The sequence below is a fragment of the Dermacentor andersoni genome, chromosome 8 (assembly GCF_023375885.2).
Source record: "Dermacentor andersoni chromosome 8, qqDerAnde1_hic_scaffold, whole genome shotgun sequence".
NCBI lineage: Eukaryota > Metazoa > Arthropoda > Arachnida > Ixodida > Ixodidae > Dermacentor > Dermacentor andersoni.
In genome coordinates, this window is record NC_092821.1 from 53,995,229 (window position 1) to 54,016,697 (window position 21,469).

The window sequence follows — 21,469 nt, forward strand, 5'->3', positions numbered from 1 at the left end:
TATTCATGAAAGGATATATATATACGAAGCAGCCTTCTTCTTGGTTTTTTTGCTGTCCCAATTCTCTAAGGACCTTATGCGCTAGGCATTGTAATACAAAGCAGCAAGCAAGCGCGTTTGGCTTGCTTTTACTGTCTGTGCTCGGGCATCTGGTTTTAACATATGCGGCAGCGAATACATGCAATATTCATAGAATATGTGTGAAGTTATTGAGTGAGAATTTTCCGTACACTCTCTCTAATGACGCACGCCCTAAAGAATATAACAGGGCGCCATGAACACGACGCCTGGCACTCATTGTGTTTTTATGCGAAACAAGTCGCCACGCTGCTTTACAATTTATTTTGGCTCTCATTTCACCATCCTAACACAGGAACTTCACTTTCACTTCAAACCGTACCTTCCATTGGGAAAGAAAACTTCGCACTAAAAACGAATCACTAAAGTTTTGCGTGTTGCCGGAATATTATTCCGCAATGCATTTTATTAGCAATGTGCGCAGACAATATTGAACTACTTTCCAGCTGCCCAGGGATTGTTGTAGTCGTACCAATTTCTTACTCGACAGGTGGTCACACCTGGGCACGAAAGGGGATCCCAGCTTATCCAACCAATGAATTGACCTCTGTTGCGCGCTTGGAGCCATCTGTACAGTGGCCTGAAGTACTCCAGCAGTGGTCCAGCATCGAGGTCTCTCGTCTTCCCTCTTGTTAAGATAGCTAGCACTTCCGGCCAGGGCTTTGAAGACCCCAACTGCATCACGTGCCTGCGCAAAGAAATGAAGTGTTAAAGATTTCCTGCAGGTAGCCCAGTAAGAAACAATACCATGCGAAATCACAATAGAAGAAGGATTGTCAAATTGCCCGGCTCCCTAATTTCTGTGCTGTACATAAATGGCTACGCGTACGCCCGTTTTCGTGGATTCAACACCATAGTGTTGAAAAAGTGGGCTGCTTCGTAAGTTGAAAATGAGCGCTGCAAGCAGGCACGTTGTTGCGAAACCTATCCAAAAGTCTAGGCGTGGATTCTAGTCTTCAGCGCTTTTAAAAATGGTTCGAAGCATCGCTTGCTTTATTATGTTCCACAGAAAACTGTATTTTGCAATTGCTGCAATGGAACTGCAATGGACATTGCAGCATAAGTCAGTTACTACTCGCTGTTCCTTAGTTCTAAATATTCCTTGCGGAAATACTGACATTCTATTTCTGGTTGCTAACCGCGATGCTTTGTTTCTTTAAATGTTTTATTACATGATCAGAAAGAATAACAAATTTAGCTTGCTTTTTATATCAAAACACTTAATCTCATAAAAAAAGCGAAACAAGGTATCTAGTTAAACTAATTGTGGTACTCATTATTTTAAGCGAAACAAAAATGTTATATTAATAGAAATCGTGAGAGTTGCTTTCCAGATGGGCTAAGATATTTTGAAGAATGCTGATGTAAAGAAGAAACTCGAACCAAAATTCTTCTCGTTGGATGGAAAGTTAGGTCCTCCGAAAACTTACCCGAATAGCTTCCCCGCTTCCTTTGAGTGGTAAAAATCGCACTGGTGGAGCGGACCAACATGATTCGCTTCGTCGCAAAGTGCTTTGTAGAATTGAAATTGCAAGACGGTGCTTACAAAATACCTGCATGAAACGTGCACTATGAGCTGAGCATCCTTCTCTTTGAGTGATAGAAGTAGTGAGTATGACTACCTGATATACGGCACGTCAGCCGAGATGTGGTACTTAGATGGCGGATCAAAGTCATCTGGTGAGCGACGTATTGCGGGACAAATGCCTTGGTAATGGAGCCTAGAACAAAAGGGAGTCCTTTAGAATGCAGTTTTTTATGCCTGTTAAGTGATCGTAAAGCAATTCAATAAAATTTGAGGTTAAGCTGCGTGGAACTTTTATTAGAAAATGAGGGCAAAGAAAAAAAATCGTGTCATATTAACCGACATGTTTGCCTACAAGAGACCACGTGAGTCGGTTTACCATGATTGTACGGAGGAAGTGGTAGACTCGCTTACGTAGCAATCTTGGTGATAACTTATCAAGCGATATCCGTAATGCGGAAGTCGGTATAGCGTGTATCCGTCATGACATACCGATCTGACACCTAGCGGGACAGTTTTATACATTGCAGTGAAGGTTTTATATAAACATAAATTAATTTAAGATATATGCATGACATTCCGGCATGGCATATGCATCACAACCAGGTTGGTGCAAGGCTAACGCAACAAGCTTGGTACAGTTCATCGTCCTTTTCAGCAAATAAATTTATTTTTTGCTGCAAGCGTCTATCGTGTTGTTACGCCAGGATAGTCATAGGCATCGGCGCTCAACCATTATTTCATCACAGCCAATTCATACGGGTGTTTTTCGTGCAACACAATAAATTGCACAAATGTTGTGGTGCAGAAGTGCCTTCGATTACTCCACGTCCCACTCTGCGTGAGCTCTGCAAGTTTTCTGTTCTTTCTGAAGTTTATAGGGGTGGCAACTACACGGACGCTCGAGGCGTGTTCAGGCCGTCGGCGCCGCCGCCGCAGGGGTGCTGACCCGCAACCGACGTTGCATGTGTTGTTTCCGCATGGAAGGATAGATGATCTGCGGGACCGCGGAGCGCGTTTGGTTTCGAAAATGACAAAGTGAAGTGGACTACCTGTCCGCGCAGCGCTCAGTAAACTTAATGGTGGAACCAGGCCAGCGTTGTACCTTTGGCGGCTGCCATGAGCGTTGTGGGATTGTAATCTGTACACACACTGACATTCATGCTGAGGTGCTAGTAAAAAAAAAAAAAATGCCTGCGTGGCACACGCAGAACAGCCACAAAGTAAGCTGGGGTAGCGGCTCCGTAGAAGCTCCATTTTCGGCACTACGCACTACGGGCTCTTTCCGGCGAAGTCTCTTTGCGTCGTTTTAACGAGAACGATCTGAACTGTCCGGCCGTAGTCGATGGCGAGCTGCGGCTTGTCCTGCTGTTTACACAGCGGTCTGCTGAGCCCGATGTTGCCCGGTTGCAGCCGTGCGCGTAGCTCCGCGATTCGCTTCTTGAGGTTCGTCCCTTGCAAGGAGTTGTATGGAACTGTTATATGCAACTGCTCCTTGTCGGGACATCTGGTGGAATTTAATGTAACTGCAATGAAAAGTTCGTGCGTATCGACAGTACGCGCATGCTACGTGACGCGCATGTTACATTGCGTGCCTCCTGGTGCGTTAGGACGTGTTTATAGATCAGTTCTTCCCGCGAAATGTTCTATAAACGCGTCCTCACGTGCGTGGAGAAACGCGATGTCAAATGTGAACATTTACCGAATAATTGCAGTGTTTTTCTGGGGCTCCTCGTAGGAGCGAACAAGCAGAACCAATTTGTTTATGCGAGTCCGCGATGGCGGGTTATCGTTAGGCCACTTGTATCTGCGCCAAATAGTTAATCGGTTTATGTTCTTGACAGACGTAAAAGATCCGCTCCACAGAACATTGTGCCAGACGTGGTTCGGTAATTCCCTACCAAATCTTGCGGTCTCAACGGATCATGTGCATGGTCGCATTCGGGGTTATTTAAATGAGGTTTGTATGTCCGCCCGTCTTTTCGGTGTGCCTTTTCCTCTAAACACTTTAAATGATGGGAGTCGAAAAATGCTATATTGAGATCTGTGTGATGAGGTGTTACCTGTGCCGCTATACAGATGTTTGTACAATGCCACAAGAGGAAAGGATGTGCTTAAGCTTGTGAAAAAGATGATGCTACCAACAGGCAGGGGCGTAGCCGGCGGGGGTGGGGGTTGGGGTTCAGCCCCCAAATTCTTTTCGTGCTGTCATGCACCACCGAGCACAACCACCGGCGCCGGAAGTCATTCTGGATTTTGTGTAGAATGTGTTTTTCACGCTCGAAAAGACATTTCAGCGCGAGCATTGCAAACTCGGGCGGTTTTTCGCGGCAACGCCCATGCCCATAGTGACATAACTCAAGGAGCCCAATCCGAGCCCAAAGTTTCAAGGGCGTTTTGATGGCGAGGGGGCTCGTCACGGCATGTCGCGGAGGCCGGGTAATCTACCGATGGCATGGATTTAAATTCCGAAACGTTATGGGTAAAATGTTCTCATAAACTTTTGAAGTGAAAGGTGCATTGACATTTCCAAAGGCGTGGTTTAGATTTTCAATTCCGAAACCTTGTGGATTTAATGTTCTCTTAAACATTTGATAACAAAGGTGCATTGACTTTTCTAAAGTCGTACATCGGACCATACAACGAGACAAGCCAAATCAACACACTATCAGAGAAGCTGACAAAGCACGCAGCGAGCTCCGTTGAGACGAAGCGTCGTGGTGGTTCATTTGTGCCATCATGATACAGAGGAGAATATCAACATTTGAACGGAAGGGGGGGGGGGAGGGGGGCTTGCCTGAGGATTCTGTGATTGCCGTACATATTCATCTGCCTTGTTTGACGCATTATATTCAGTGACTTTTTCTTAGATATGTAGGTTTATTGGAGACTTATACGTATATTGAAACATCTTGTAGCGAGGTTTTTTGTATACGTGCTGTGAACTTTGTTTACAGTGACAATTTTTTGCCCTTTATCAAGCTGTGTTTTCGCATTGGCATATTCCATAGTATCTCCTCATTTCTAATGCACGAGGGCGAGTCAAATGAAAGTGAGAAACCCACCCCGCGCAATAATGGTTCGGTTCATTATCTGCGAGGCCTGGGCATAGCACACAGGCATCTCTCATTTAGAAAAGTGACACGCAGGTGTGAGGATAAATGTTCGTTAATGCTCTCATACACTGGGTGGAACATGGTTGCGTGACATAATGGACGCTCAAAAAGTTGAACAGCGTGGTGTCCTAAGGTTTCTGTCAGCTGAACGTGTTTCTCAAAACAAAATTAGTCGCTTATGGCTGCCGTGTACGTTGAACATTGCATTACAATGGCCACTATGAAGCGTTGGAGCAAACTGTTCACAGAAGGACGTGAAAATTGCATTTACGATCCAAGATGGGGCCAATGTCATCGTGCAATCACCCCCAACGTAATTGCAAAGGTTAATCAGCTAATTAGGCAAGAACGGAGGATAAACATCGATGAACTGGCAGAGCGTGGTGAACAAGAGTGATGGTTTGGCTCACACCATAACTCATGAACATCTCGTCTGTCGGCTCCTGCGCTCGCAATGGATACCCACGATATTGAACCACCGCCAGGAGACGGAGAGGTTCAGCGCTGGCTTGACTCATAATCCGTTATCACAATGGGGGTGACGACTTCTTGTCTGCAATTGTCACCGGGGACGCATCATGGTGCTACTGTTACGAGCCTCAAACACGACGACAATGCTTACTGTGGAAACATTCGAACTCACGGCCCCCAAAGAAAGCAGAGGCCGTCATTTCCACTGGAAAAGTGTTGTTGACATTCTTTTTCGATCGTCAGGGGCCATTACTGATCGAATTTGCTAAACCTGGAGAGACTATCAATCGTTTCCGGTATCATGAAACGTCGGATCGGCTGCATGTCGCAGTCAAGAACAAACGACGGGGTAAATTGACGACTGGGGTAAGCTTGCTCCACGGCAATGCCCGTTCCCACGTAGTTGATGTGGTTAAACCAAAATTGGCAAAGTTCAAGTGGGAAACGCTGCAACAGCGGCATAAAGCCCAGACCTGTCACCTTGCGACTTCCGCAGTTTGGGGCAATCGAAAAAACAGCTCAAGGGAACCAGATTCATGCCAGACGATGACGTGAAGGAGTCAGTTACAGACTTCTTGAAGCAGCAACCCAAGCAGCTTTATAGCACAGGAATCACGTGACTCGTTAGTCAGTGGGCAAATGTCTCAGTGCTCATGGAGACTACTTTTAAATAAAGTGCCTCGTTTGTGATATATTCGCATTGGCTCACTTTCATTTGACTCTCCCTCGTATATATTGCAGAGCTCCTGCTTTTTATATGTGCTCTCTGTTGCGACTATAATTGCGGTGCAATGACTCACAATACACGTCCAGTGACAGTTCCTCGTGCGCAATACATTGGAACGTAGGACAGCGTCATTGAGATTTTTCCCTGACCGTTGCATATGTACAAAAATGTAAACATGGTTCTTGAAAGCAAGTTTCATTAAAATATTTGTTCTCAACTTCTTTATTTCACGGCCTTTACATTTTTTATATCAGCGGCACGCACTGATTTGCTGGTTTCGAAGTGATATAGTTCTAAAATTCGTGTGATATTTTCTTTACTTATTAAAGGGAAGCTGAAGAGTCTGTCGAATTCAATAAGACGCTCATATACGGATGCGGGAACCTTATAAACCATGTAGGTAAAATTTGTTTTTTTTTTTCAATTAGGAGCGACGTAATCGTCGGTTGAAATTGCGCTGTAGCTCCGCCCCCCGTCGAATGCCGCGCGCTGCTGCTGACGCTGACGATGCGAGCGGAGACCGGAAACCGCGGTGTTATGACGTCAACTCTAGTGTTTCGTTCCTTCGCAGCGTCCGCGACCGTGCCTGACCGCGCTTGTTTCTGCGTGCGTGCCATCGTAATCTGCTTCGATCGACCCTGCATTCCTTTGTTGGTGCGTCTGCGTGTATGTAGAGTGGTAGTCAACGTGCGTGGTAGTCAACGTGAGTGGTAATCAACGTGAGTGGTAGTCAACGTGGTAGTTAACAGATGAAGGTCACTACACGTACTGCATGAACCGGGAAGCTTTTCACGCGTTTAAACCGTCTTTGTAGATTGCCGACAGCTTTGGACAGCGCACAAATGCCGACGATTGCATCCCCGCTTACGTTCCATGAGGAGGCATGCAGGAACACAACACTACAGTTGTTTGACCGGAAACGAGCTCACAGATGGGCGAAAGATCGGCGAGATCACTAGATCGCTTTGCAAAAAACATACTCACCAAAGAACATTTCCAACACGAGGAGATCCCAAGACTTTGCTTTCGTTCGCGTCGAAAGCACTGCTCGCACCAGCATCGTTTGCTTCTTCGAGAGGCCGGCTCTTCGCAATCGGCTCGTACATGTAGGGAGTAACGCCGAACTCCTCAGAAAAACGCAGTCTCTCTAAATTTTCCATTACCGTCTCAGAAAAACAGCACCGAACTACCTGGCACGGCGCATCATGCGTAGCGGCAGCGTTCGGTTACTAGAGTTGACGTCACGAGGCGCCCGACCAATCACAGGCGGAAACGAGACGCGCGAGCTGGGCGTGTCCGCTGCTGCACTTTTCGTCGAAATAAAATATATTTGCGCTTTCTTTCGCTCAATTTCGATACGATATTCGAATTCGGAGGGTTGAAAACCATTATGTACAGATGTTCACTCATTTTTTCTGGAAAACCTCTCAGCCTCCCTTTAAGAAGACAAAAGACATGGAAGCAATGATATCAGTTGTTTCGGGCACAATAATTGGGACATACGAGTATATTCTTCTACGAAAAAATACATATTTTACTTGTCTTGACAGTGCGTAGCGTTCAACAATTCGTTTGCAGCATCTTGGGGAATTTCAATGTAGTTATTATTCATGTATTTGATCCCTCGACAAATTCTATAAGGAGGAGGCCGAGTTGCAACGGTAGTTCAAGGGCACGTTACTGGGCCCCGAGCCCACAGGGGTATGTCGCATTGAGCTTGGACCCTTTCTGGACTTTCACCAGGATCGTCCCCCATGATGATAGCTTTTGCACACAGACGCACGTGGTGGTGGTGGTGGTGGTGAATTGTAGCAACAGGCGGGATTAGCCTGACGATCAAGGCCGGCTATTGCTCCGCCCGAGCGTCCCGCACAATACCGCTGAAGGGTTTCACCATATGTTCATCAAACCAGTCTCTCTTAAGAATTCTATGAGGAGACGTGAAGTTTCTTTGCGGGCTATAAGTGATCTCTCGGGAAATATAAAGTGTTGCAGGCGTGCATGCGGAAGGTCCTTTTTTTTGCAGATTCTTCAGGAGAGCGCCCCTTTCATCTTGGAGTTGCTGGCAGGACCACAAGAAGTGCTCAACGTCTCCTGTCTCATTGCATGCCGTACAGTTCAGAGAATTGATTCGCCTCGTCTTAAATAACCAGGCCGGTGTATTAGCAGATCCTGTCCTTATTCGATATAGGAGTGAGGCTTCCTCTGGGTGCAATCTCTTGGTTACGCAGGGCATATGCGGTGGAACCCAAAGCGACGCAAAGTGATTTTGAATGTCAGATTTTTGCACTTGATTACTCTTTGGAGCCTTGATTTTGGGAGGATGATAGAGCGCTGCGTATGCAAGCGCATCAGCTTTTTCGTTTCCTGAGATATCAATGTGAGAGGGAATCCACTGAAACTCTACTGTGAAACCTTTGTTATTGAATTCTTTCACGATGGCTAGTGATTTGCGTGGGAACTTGAGGGATCGCAGACCGCGGTATATTTGTTGTAATGCGGCCTTTGAGTCCGTAAGGACAACCACATTCTGCGGAGGCAAAGTCTTTAGTTTGCGCAGAGCAGAAGCTATTGCTACACCTTCCACAACTGTACACGAGGCTATACAGTCCAGACGGCCAGACCACGTATATCTTAGAGAGGGATTATATAATGCAGCTGCACAGCGGTCTTCGTCTGCCTTGACAGAGCCATCTGTGTATACTTGTAGGTGATTCGGGTAAGTCGTGTTCAGGTGTTCCAGGACTAATTACTTGTCATCTGCAGATGAAATGGAGCTCTTTGACTGCAATCGTGGTACAATTAAGTTCCATGTGATGTCCTCCAATGTCCAGGGTGGTTCTATCCTTTCCCTCTGTCTCGAGCAGCGCAATCCTAATAGAAACCCCGGATCTCAGGTCTGTACAGCTTCGATGTAAAAATTCTTGTTTTGCGTGCCAAAACCACCACATGATTAATAGGCGCGCCTTAGTGGGAGACTCCTGATCGGTTTTGACCACCTGGGCTTTATGGTCTTGGACCCGACGCACGGTACACGTAAGCGTTCTTCACGCACGCCTTGCACGCACTTCTTGCGCGTATTGCGATATGTGGCTTAACCGACTTAACTCGAACTGAATCTTATCAGTTTGAATTCACTTCTAGTGATCTGCAAGAACAGGGGTAACAAATGTGACAAAATATTATCGAGTAATGAACGAAGGGCCTGAAGGCTTGTACACTTACAGTAGCGTCCACCAGGCAGCGTTGTACTGGTGAGGCGCGTAAACGCCCTTAAATACGTTCCACCTCCACATATCGTAGGCATATGCTGATGGCATAAGAGTAACCTTGTCTACAGCAACGCTGAATAAGTAGTTGATGTCAGTTTCTGCGAAGAAGCACAACGAAAATAATATGCGACAGCTCAAACTTTACCTATAGCGTTGATATTGGCATTCAAAGTTTCGCTCGTAATGAAAGCCATGCACCATACAGCGTTATGCTGCGATATACAGAGTTCCTAATTTATTAGCAATCACTCCATGTATATAATAAAATGATAGTGTTGGCTTACCGTAATCTTCCCGCATCCCTTTGAGAAGGCCAACTGCCTTCAAGTGCTTTGGTGTTGCCACAGATAAAGAAATTGTGTCTCCAATAGCCTCATGGAAACCTAATTGAAAGAAATTGGATTGGAAATAGCATTTGGGGCAACGTTTCTTATTAAAAGTGTGTGAATATCCTAAATGTTGAATACGAGTCAAGCAGACTTCCATTAAAAGATTCACTGTAAAACGTATTGAATAGTTGTTTTTGTATAAATATAACAAGTAAGAACACTTGTAGGGGTCTCGGGGAACTAACACTTATGCAAGGGGAAAATGTCAAGAATTGATCGTGCGGCAGTAGATTCGGGCCTGTTGCGCAGAGCTACCAGTTCCTGAATGAACGCACTGCGCAGATGCCTTCTAGTCAAATAATTGTAGCGTCACATTTGTAATGTTTAATTTTAGGCAGCCAGCACATTTGGCGTCGAGTTAACAAAGGTTTTCGTTCGTAAAGACTCGTTGCCCCCGACCGGCCACGTTCGGTAATATTTCCAACATCGTGATTGGCTGGCATCTGCTTCCACGAAGAGATTTAGGGTGAAGAACTTGTTTTATGAATTCGTTGCTGTTTCCATGTGAATACTTTGTTGTGTCTTGTTCAAGTTGAGGTAAAGCCATTTAATATTTGTGCAGTTTCCACATGTTTGCATCCCAATTCAGCAATGTGTGGCTCTCGTATGTACTTACAAGAACACTGCACCCTACGAGCTGCTGTTGCGACGGGGTGTGTCCTTGTTTCCTTACTGTCATTGTCATGCAGCGACGCGTAAGGAGGGCACGTTAGCACATAAAAGCGCCGTACTTGGCGTCACATATTGTACTTAATGCGTAATATGCAGGTAACAAATAGCGTAAAGACGTTCTTTGTTCGCGCACACACTCGACCCAATATTTATATTTAGCTTCATTAAAAAATAAAAGGTCATGCCTATTTGGTTTGATATTCAGGAGTGCTTTTTTTCAAATATTCACACTTGGTTCTATTCGAACTTCCAATTATTCAAACACGTCTACTTACTCTACGTCTTTAAGGAGGCTGTCGTGATATCGGGGCCCCGAAAAGTGAACGTGACCCCTCTTTCCCACCATGTAGGTATTTGCTTTCGTTCAGCACCAGGCACCACATAGAACCTTATAAAGCTCATACTATTGTTCCAAGCTGTAACTCCACGTGACACTGCCATGATATACTTTTGAATGTTCTCATACCAGAAAGAATCACCGTTTGACAAAACCACCGTCATCTTTAAAAATATTGGTCGTGGAACTGAAAACACAGCAAAAATTACATGCCTTTCGCATGCTTACATAGAAGACTTGCGATAACACCAGCTCACGATCTGTGGATTTTAGTGTCTAAGAAATACCCCCACGGTCAAGTGCAATCTTATATACTTAAGCCGTGCTTCGAAAACATGTGGCTTATCACTCACGTGACGGTGCATTAACGTAAAAAATTCGGCGAGGTACCTTGCGAAGGACTTATTCCGTTTCTCTTTTGGCAGTTTTGCCTATAGATAGCCTCACCGCTTATTTTGTCTTGTAATACGTGCTCTTAGCTTGACTGCGCTTAGGTGAAGTCGCTAGGGCACCTCACGTGGTAGATTTAAGGAAGCGCTTACTCCAGGACCGAGACCGCTGTCGCTTTACAAATACGCCGAAGATGCTAAAATACTCCTAATAAAGAAACGCTGAACTGATATCAACAATATTTGCAGAACCTAAAAGAAGAAACTTCTTCCTACGAGTGTAGAAAGCGGAATATTTATGCACGACCTTAAATATTGTACAAAGCTTTCCAACAATTGGTAAGTAAGACAAAAATAAAAACAATGAAGCACAAGGTTTACGAATACGTAACTGCAAATGTTGGAACATTCAGGGCTGGAACTGCGCAACACCAGATTACCGCTGCGTAACGTATAATGTTTACGAAGATTTCGCAAGTTTCCTATAACAATTTAACGTATGTATTTGATGTGATTCTATAAGAGGTAAATTTTGTACGCTTACGATACCTCAACAGGAGAAGCTTAATAGTTGTCATATTCTGTTTTACTACTGAGATGAACAGCTGTAAACTCGATGTTTAGGTTATTTTTCAAGCTTCAATTTTTCAATAGCTAGATGCATTGATGTCCTAAAATAAATCTATGCTTGCTCTAGTCACTGGGCTCTCTTTTTATTTTGTCTTTTGAATGCCGGAAACCCCATCAAAGTCGGTACCGTGGACGCCAAGCAAGACCATTTCTCTTTTTCAACGTGCTTGCTGCTGAGGTAAAGTTGCTCATAAACTCCCGATTTTTTCTATTTATCTTCATTTTGTAGGTCTGCACAACAATAGGTTTAGGCACAGAAACCTGCCTGCGCAATACAATCGCGTCGGCGTAGTCGTGAAGGTTGCTCCGCTACAGGTTAACGTGGCATTACCAAAGTTGGCTCCTTTTCTGAAGACGATGTGCTGATTCGCGTACTTCAGATAATACTCCACGTGACCCATTTCGTGATGCGCCGTCAGGAAGTCATCCATGTTTACTTGGGTACACTGCTTGATCCTAAGGAGGTAATTCAGATTAAATGCTGCTTTAACTTATATACCAAATAACTGGATATTAACAGCAAAAACACGTGTGCTTATATGAAGGGCGCAGTAAGTTGCGAAAACTCAGGAGATAAAGTGCATTGCCACGTTATGACTCACGGGATCTCGAAAAAGAAATTCGATGTTCTAAATGAAAATTTGTTCGACCGAGCATTTCACTTTTAAACTTAGACGAAACGTTAAGTACGATACAGCGCGTTCTATCCGGATATCGATTTCATCATTGTATTGTCATAAGCACGTTGCTTGAAGAATAGCACTGCAATGTTCCAAATAAAAAAATTAAGAAAACGCAATGGCTAACACAAATGTTTTATCTGTAATGTTCCATAACACCCCTGAATATGTCAACGTAGCATAAGCCACGTTTCTGTGAAGAAATGTCTTGCAGGGCGTTTTACGTGTTTAAGCTCCTTAATTCCATTAATAAGATCGGGCCAATTTCGCATTCTAATAACTGCAGCTACATTGTAGAGTTTTCTTCAAGCAGACAGAACGCTTGCTTAAATGTTGTACTAGTTGTGTTAGCAAACACAGCGTATTTTTTAACTGAGCGTTCAGAAGACGCATTTCACTTGCGTTAAAAAATATGGATGAGTCAATAATTAGGCAGTTTTCTCGCTGCTATCTTTAGTACAGAGGTACACAATTATTGACTATCTGTAATGATTGGAAAAGCAATTAGAAAGCTCTCGACTCATTATCTTTGACCCGAAAGAGTGAAGCAACTGATATTAATGCTAGACATAAAGACAGTCAGCCAAGAAGATAATAACAGGGGAAACAACACATGCCTAAAACTGATGCTCCTTGTTTTAGCAGAATAATAAATGCCAGCCAAATTCATTCCGGGAGACCAAGCTCAACTGGCATCCGCCCACCAGTGTGGCTCGTCGGCCATGCCCTTCTCTCGCTAGGCATCTTGAATCGTTTCTTTCAAGCAGCGCGAAGCGATACCACAGAGAAAAAAATTCAACAAGAGGGGACACTCGGCGAAAACTGGCAACAGGAAACACGTCACGCCTAGTGTTAATCACATCCGTTCGGGGACGCGAGCATTGGATAAAAAGATTGTGAAATGAACTTACAGACAACATTTCATTTTTTGATTCTTTCCCGCTTAAATTAAAAAAAGTTTTGCGCATAAATGAACTTGTACTTTGCGACTTATTTTTCTTGCGTTACCTACCAATGAGCTAACGGCCTGCCAGATGCAACAGATGGATGAGTCATGCGCCAGGCAGGCCGCCAAAGCCAGCGAGGCCAGTTGCGCATATGAAGTTCGCCTGTTCGGCGACCCATCTCTCTTAGATGTAGCGTGTTTGATGGGATCCCGGTGTATTCTTGCGTTCATTCTGCACTTCTACATGGCACCACTGCACTATTGGACTACGGCATGGTGAGAAATATTGTTTGACAATCTTCGACGCATTTCAAGCAATTTTGGCTTTTACGGCACGGAACCGAGACTTGGTACGCAGTTAGCGCAAAACAGGTCGGCCGTCTTGGTGTAGTTAATTTCCGTTAATGACTCGTACTAGGAGATGCTTGTGACTCTTTCTGGGATCCCCAGTATCATTATAACTCATTTCGCTAGTTTTTGGGCATGCTCGCCGCGCCCGACGTTGTGACGCAGTCAGCGAAAATCAGCTCAGCTGTGTGCCGCAGTTAGTTTCGCGTGTACTGAATCTTACTGGGACAAGTTGGTGACGCATTCTCTGACGTCCAAGATTATTCTAATTCGTAACTGTTGGTTATATTTTTGAGACACGCTCGCCGCACCTGGGGTTGTGACACAGCAAAAATCAAGTCGGCCGTGGCGACAGTTAGTTCGGCGTGTACTGAATTTTAGTGAGACAAGTTTGTGACGCTTTATATGGCCCCGTAACATAGACCTGATTTCGGTGCTCACACTTGTAGAGGACGCTGCGAGCGATTGGAAAGAGTGATAACACTGGAGTGTGTTGTTTGCGTCGGCAGAACGCGCAAAAGATGACGCCGATGAGCTCAAAAGCCTAGACCTCGAAAATTCTCTCTTCTGAAAATAGGTTTTGCACCCATGCAGTTCTCTTGAGTACCTGTCGGGGTTGCTCAGTGGCTATGGTGTTCGACTGCTGAGCACGAGGTCGCGGGATCGAATCCCGGCCACGGCGGCCGCATTTCGATGGGGGCGAAATGCGAAAACACCCGTGTTCTTAGATTTAGGTGCACGTTAATGAACCCCAGGTGGTGTAAATTTCCGGAGTCCTCCACTACGGCGTGCCTCATAATCAGAAAGTGGTTTTGGCACGTAAAACCCCATAATTAAAAAAACGTTCTCTTGAGTGCGAGACGAAGACATTCTGCGAGCGTCTAGCATGGCCTGGCTGAGAGCCAGTGTTGTGGCCGCCCTCTGTGTATATAGCCTAGTATCGCGTCGGCTGAGGCCGAGTTGTTTTGGAAACGCGCCGTCGCCCGCGCATTTGTGCTCTTAAAGTGCAGGAAATAAAGCCCGAATGGGGAAATGCTAAGAAACCATATGTTTTCTTAATAATTTATAGTACGGCTTGTAATGAGTCGGGTATTTTTGATGCCATGTATGTAAAAGCGAATTGCTTCGTTTTGTAATGTCGCCCATTTACCATCTTCACACGTTTTTCTTCTACACGCAGTATTCCTATAAGGTCTAAATGAACGAACAAACAAATGAATAAAACATGAACGGTTAAACTCAGTAGAAAAACATTGTACCCATAGAAAACGAAATGATAAGCTCTTTAGTGTGCGAACCCGGGGATTTGCTATATACGATGCTTATCTGCAAGCGCACCGAGCGGCAGCCCTATAGTAGAGGAGCGCTCGAGCGGTTATCGCTAGGAACTTGCCGGCCTGGGATACGCGCCGTTGCGGACCCCTGAGGAACGCACTAATTTTGAAATTGTGTGACGTCGGTTGTTTGGGATTGCCGACTTTCCCCTTGATTTGAAAACGGATCAAAAATATTTCGGTCTCACTCCGAAAAAAATAAATGAATAACGTTTCGGTTACGTTATCGTTCTGGTCAACAATATTGTTCTTTTTTCGTTTGTTGTTTTCGTTCCCTTCCGACACACTGAAACATACGCGTTGTCCCTCTTTTTGAAAACCTGCCGCGTGCAACAACAACAACAAAAAAAAAAAGGGCTTGCGTAATTGACTTCGTGCGTTCGTTAGAGATCCCCAGGTGGTGAAAATGATTGATGTAACCGATTACGGCTCACCGTCGGATCAGTGGAAATCGAACATTCAATGTGGTATATGATCGGGGCCTCATGTTAGTCCGACTGGAATTTGTCGGACGAGCATTTTGTTAATCAGGGATTTTTTAATCTTCTGATATCGGTAACGTGAGCTTTTTGCGTGTCTGGAGTCGGTGATCGGTTTCCCGTATGGCTGGCTCAAATCATGCATTTGGATGGAATGTTGACAGTGCGGGATACATATTTAAATAGTCGTGTTTTTTTATTAACTCTACGGGATATCCGTGTAGTTACATTCACACACACACATGCCCTCACGTATATATACGTACGCGGTGTTTCGTTGTATCGTAAACAGAATATTTCAATATCACCCGTCAGGTGTAGCACAACTCTACCGCTTGAAGTAGATGATTCTCAGAGGCAGACATTATTTTAAAAAACTTGAGGTGACGCAATGACTACATTAAAATTTTTGCTACTTAACTTTCAAGCTAATTACTCTACTTCACCTGTAGTAAATTACGAATTCTAGCATGAGACGTTTAAAGTAATAACTACTTTGAACTAATTCTGAGGGTGAAACAAGTTTTGAGATATGCGTTCCCAAAGTTTGCGACGAAATGCATTCGTGTTCCAGTAGCTTTTGAGCCTCAGTGCCTAAAAAAGCGCTGTGTTAAATAAGTAAGAGATACAGCAATGAGTTTCTACTTCAACTTTGACTGCGCTTACCTCAAAACTGGTGCTGGTTTCAAAATTCATTTCAAGAGCATGTCCCTTATGGAATCCCTGGCTTCAATTTGTGTATTGCAAGAGGTGGGGTAGGGTAATCAGCTGTCATGTTAACTTGGGAAAGTTTGATAATTATTCAATCATGCTTAGTGATTTCCTGTGTCAGTAATGTATACTCTCTTCAGGTATTCCTGCTAAAGAAGTAGATTTGCGCTAAATTGAATTGGTGATATTTAGAGTTCAGTGTACGTTAACATAAAACACGCACGCCCGCCCGCACACACGTGCAGACGCGCAGACGCGCGCACACACACATATATGTGTGTGTTTGTGTGTGTAGTGTACACAAATAAATTGTTCTGTATTTTTCCAAAATTGCGAACAGGTGATATGAACTGCCCTATTTTTCTTTGATAAGTTTTTCTAAGATACAGTTCGTTAGGTCAAACAGGCATACAAATGACAGATGCGTTCGAAAGTAGAGTCAAATGGAAAACAGTATTTCCAGAAACACACCTGACGTCATTGTTGATGTATAAGTCCCAAGCAGATGGGTGGCAAACAACTTTCCTGTCCAGCGGCTTTTCCAGTAACGATCGCCTCCAAAATGTATTTGGCATTGCAGGAAGACCCATTGAGGTGAAAAACTCCTCCGCATACAAAAATATGCCGTGCACAGTCATGTTCTGTAGATGAAGCAACTCATTTCACATTATTTCGAAACAGGGTTACATAGTTGCATTGAGTAAATTGTGGCAATCTTAACCTCCAGTAAGAACAGCTGTGCATTCGTTACACAAAGTAGATTCAGAACGTCTCTACAAATTGCTGCTTTCTATTACTTCTCGCTGTTTTTACAGCGAATCTTCATTTCCGAACCGTGCTCGGTTTTGCCAGACTCTGACTGCTGTTTCTTACCGAGTTGCTCGTGCTTAAAGGAAAATTGCATTACGTGCCTGATGACGGGATCCAGCCTTGGGCATCCCAGCACACAAAGTCCCATTCTCTAAACATTAGGCAACAATTGTATGTATGCGCCCAACGTGCGAATGGCAACTAGCTCGTTCAGATATGATCCCCGTGAATAGACGATAATGATGATTTCCATACAATGGCACACACCAACAACGACGGATTGGCTCATTAGGGGGGGGGGGGAGGGGTACATTTAAAATAAGTTAGAAGTAATGCAAGCGAATATCAGAGTTCTCATTCGTTGCATAGGTGCACATGCGTGCGCCTCTGAGCACATGTCAGCTTTCCTTACGCAATGGACGCAGAAATTCAATGGTTAAATTTATAGCATTTAATTAATTGCGTCACAAAAGCTTCGCCTTACATAGATTTCGAAATGTGCATTAGACGTGCACATTTTTTTTTTTTTGCAGTGAGAGAAGTAAGCTTGGAGGAATATTTGAGATTTTCAAAGAAAATGAATACTGAAATAACAAAAGGGAAATTCAGACATCCACCCTTTCGTAGCAATTGCCACGAAGTAAACCCATACAGGTTCCTCGAAAGAAAAGCCTCGCAGTTGAAGAAAAATGTGTCCTGGTCCTGGACACGAACCCGGGACCACAGCCTTTTCGGTGTAGCCGCTCTACCATCTGAGCTAACCAGGCAGCTAGCAGGGCGAAGTCTAATTTGCCAACTCGAAGCAAAGACAAGAGTTTCACGTGATTGCTCTGCGGAAACCCGCAAGATGGAGTGAAGTATATAATGAAGGGAAAATCAGACATCCACTCTTTATTAATTACTTTAATAATCACTTAATTACTTTAACAATTAATTTATTAATTACTGTTAATTACTCTTAATTACCTTGCGGGTTTCCGAAGAACTATTACGTGCAAACGAAAACGCATTTCTATTCGATTCCAATGCCACTAGGAGCTTGCTATTAGACGATGCGAAATTGTTCCGTTCGAATGGAATACTTACACAGAGAGAAATATGCACGCAAGTGAAAACTGTTCCGATTAATTCTAGTGTGGGAAAACAATGGCTGTCACACAAGGTAACCCGGTTTTTTATCGAACACCTACAGTATACCATTTCTGCACATTTTTTGAAGTTTATAAATAAACATTCCTCGTCTTAGGCAGCCTACGAAGTTGTACCAATTTAGGCCAAGCAATGTATTGCCTCACAAGACTCCCCACGCCTATAGTCATTTAAAACAATGTGCGATAGCGAATCATGCCTCTTAAGTTCTTCAAAAAGCACTACATTATCCTATGAACTGGTGGTCTGCGGCTTTCGTTGTTTTCATAGAGATGTTTATGGTGGCCGGATACGATCACATTTTCTCTAATTCTTCAATAAAGCTTCTCAGTTCATCTGACAAAACATTTTAACAGCAATATATTTATCAAATAGAACCAATGATTCTTTTATTGCTTATTGCCTAGGTGGTTTTTGAGGAATAAATGTCGCAGATAACACAGTTTTATTTGTTTGGGCTGGTTTACGCGAACAACAGGCGAGCATTGATAGTACGAGAAATCAAAACACTTATTCTTCTAATTGACACAATTTCACTCGTTAACTTCTAAATATTGACAATATTACAGATAACAAACTTGTAGAAAAGATGCCCACGACTTTGGAAGGTTCATCCAGTGTGAATGAATTTTGAGGATGACACCAGTTTTAACATATGCGTCGTAAAACTTCCAGTAAAAATGAAATGTTGTTTCACTTCAATTTTTAGCAAAATAGCTTTTTCTTCAATGACGCATAAAATTAATTGGAACGCTAATATATTTCAACGCACACTTTGAGAAGGAACATCCAGAAGCTTTGTCATGCTGACAATTCATTCCGAATACAGATGCCTCTAGAACTCACCGGTTAGAATTCCTTGATTTCTAGGTGGCCTATAAACTAATTAACTCAAATAACATTCAGTAAATGTTTGTCTATTGCCCGGTTAAGCACTTAGATTTAAAGTTCAAGTGATTCCCTCGTGTTCGAGTAAATCAGCGCAAAAACTATAATTCTGCTATCTGCCACAGGGATGTTTAAAAATTTTGCACATTTAAAGAAACACCCAGCTCATATATTGAATTCGACTCGTATACATCAATTACTCTTTGCATTACTGGTTGCAGTGTCAGATGCAATGCTAAATGACTTTCATGAAACGAAATCTGCTATGCATTTTCGGCCAGCGGTATTGAGGCGCCATCCTTCGAAAAATCTGTGCAATATGATATCACGATTTGCTACCGCATTCTATGCCTCACTCCCGAAAGTGGCTGCCCAGTTTACGTGGGAAATAACACTACCGTTCAAGTTTCGATTTACGGGCTAATTGATTTCAAATTATCTTTCTCACCATTTGCAACATGGTATCTGTGACATTGATGGCAGGTTTATTTGGATATGGCGTAGTTATTTCCATTATTCCAGACCAGCGCTGGGCGTGGATGTGACCTGCGTAAAGAGCGCAAATCTCGCGGCATAAGGGAAGACAGACGCATTCGTTGATGGTGCATTCGAATTATTATTACCATTATTCTATAAAATCTTCGGTCAACGTGTCACATCAGGAAAGGACGCACCATTCATGTAGCCGAATATGCTGTTCTCTCCAATCAGTTGTCTTGGAATAATGGTTGTAGTAATTACTAAATACATTATCCGTGGCTCTGCTATCGCAGACGCTAGAGACCAACGGAGCTGGGGGAAGTTAAGGCTTCAAAAAAATCCATGCCGCCTTCCTCTATGGGGGGTTTCGGTTCAAACGGCGCGCTCATTTGAGGCGCCCGCCTCAACAGAAGCCATTCGTGCGGACACCATATGCATCGGGGTCGTGTGCCAGACAATGCACCGACGCCGTGTACCTAGTACACGGCGTCGGTGAAATCTGCCGAAGCGAGCGCGCGGGTTTTTATCGGAGAGCAATGATGGTGCCACCACCGCTCGTTCTCTCCCGCTAGGCTCCACCCACCCTCGCCATGTCGCTGGGTTGCTCGATGCTATTTTGACGCGACAGCGTTAAGGAGCTCGTGTCGCAGAAAAGCCGGTGTCGTCGGCGTCGGTGCGGCGTCAGCGGCGTTGGCCGTGAGCGATAAATACCAGAAGGCACTTATAAATAAAAAACATCTTGCAAGATCGGCTGGTGGGAATCGAACCAGGGTCTCCGGAGTGTGAGGCGGAGACGCTACCACTCAGCCACGAGTTCGTTCCTTCAAAACGGGACAAAATCGCCTCTAGTGAATGCGTTGTTGCCTTAGAAACGTGCCGTAGAATGTTATACTGCGGTGCATATCGGTAATTATGACCATGTAACTGACAGAAGTCGCAGTTTCACGAGTAGCGAAGTACGTTTCCGCTACATTTCTTCTGCGCTCTGCGCACACGCAGAGCCATCTTGCGGCAAACACAGAAGACTCCCTCCTCGCAATGTACGGCGCTGCCCCGACACGTGGTGCGCCACTCGCCCCATGATCGCGTCCGCCTTCATGGCGCGTCGGGGCCCGGCTATCTGTGCCGATCGCGACGTTTGGCTGGCGTAGCGCGTTTGTTTATACTCTGCTTTCACTTTGTCTCAGCTCTCTCTACCCCAGCTCGGCGAAGCTGCGAACGTCAAGAAAAACCCAGCGAGGTTCTAACAGCTTCACTGTAAAATGTGGAGAATGCTTAAACTTTGCTATTAAGAGGGTAACGCGATAGCATTCAAAGACCCCTGACTGCTTTTCATGCTTCCCGCAAACTGCAGCATTTGTAACCGTGAATTTTACAGGGAAACGCTGGCGGCGAACGCTATGCACGATGTCAAGCTTTCTGGTAGAAACGCGGCCTCTTGCGTGGGTCTATCTCCTATTATTGTGTCTCACTTTTAATATTTCAGTATGAGAAATGTTAACATAAAAGATATACACTGTCGGTGTTTTTCTTTATTTACAATTGTTTGTGTGCTGCCGTCGTCAAAATACCGAGCAGTACCTTTGTAAAGAATGAAAGACAAGTTGTGAGCAACTTTGTTGTTAGAAGAGGGGCTGGTAATGCATGGTTCTGAATTTGGTACGAAATTTTTTGTCGAAGTGATGTCTGACGATGGACGCCGACGCCGAAGTTTTTGCGACATGCGGTCCTTAACGCAATCGCGTGAATCTGTAAAAATAACTCGCGTTGTCATGTAGATTATGGTGCCGTTTTTCTGCGACTTGTCTTTGGCAATGACAACATATTCAGCTTCGGCCAAAAGGAAAAGGAAAAGAAAAATATGTGGATACATATATGGGCCAGTGATGTGCTCAATGTCAACAAGTTTCTCAACTTGGTGGTGGTGGTATCGACACAGCCGACATTTATCCTCTCTTTAGGAATATTATTCCTGCAGAGTTCGAAAAATTTGGTGGACGCTTAAGTTCGCCTTTAAGTTTGGAATGCGATGGCATTC

The 21,469-nt window shown here is 44.2% G+C and overlaps 1 protein-coding gene across 1 annotated transcript in view; it reads right to left on the reverse strand.

The window, feature by feature from the left end:
- Window positions 1–464: 464 nt before the first annotated feature.
- Window positions 465–21,469, reverse strand: part of LOC126526360 (angiotensin-converting enzyme-like) — a 32,197-nt gene continuing 11,192 nt past the window's right edge. The window contains exons 5-12 of the mRNA XM_072284071.1: window positions 19,400–19,497; window positions 16,576–16,745; window positions 11,938–12,062; window positions 9,474–9,572; window positions 9,143–9,287; window positions 1,701–1,799; window positions 1,509–1,631; window positions 465–766 (exon numbers count right to left, since the gene is read on the reverse strand). Of these exons, the coding sequence (XP_072140172.1) occupies window positions 514–766; window positions 1,509–1,631; window positions 1,701–1,799; window positions 9,143–9,287; window positions 9,474–9,572; window positions 11,938–12,062; window positions 16,576–16,745; window positions 19,400–19,497 (1,112 nt within the window). The 3' untranslated portion in view covers window positions 465–513. The remainder of the gene's footprint in view (window positions 767–1,508; window positions 1,632–1,700; window positions 1,800–9,142; window positions 9,288–9,473; window positions 9,573–11,937; window positions 12,063–16,575; window positions 16,746–19,399; window positions 19,498–21,469) is intronic.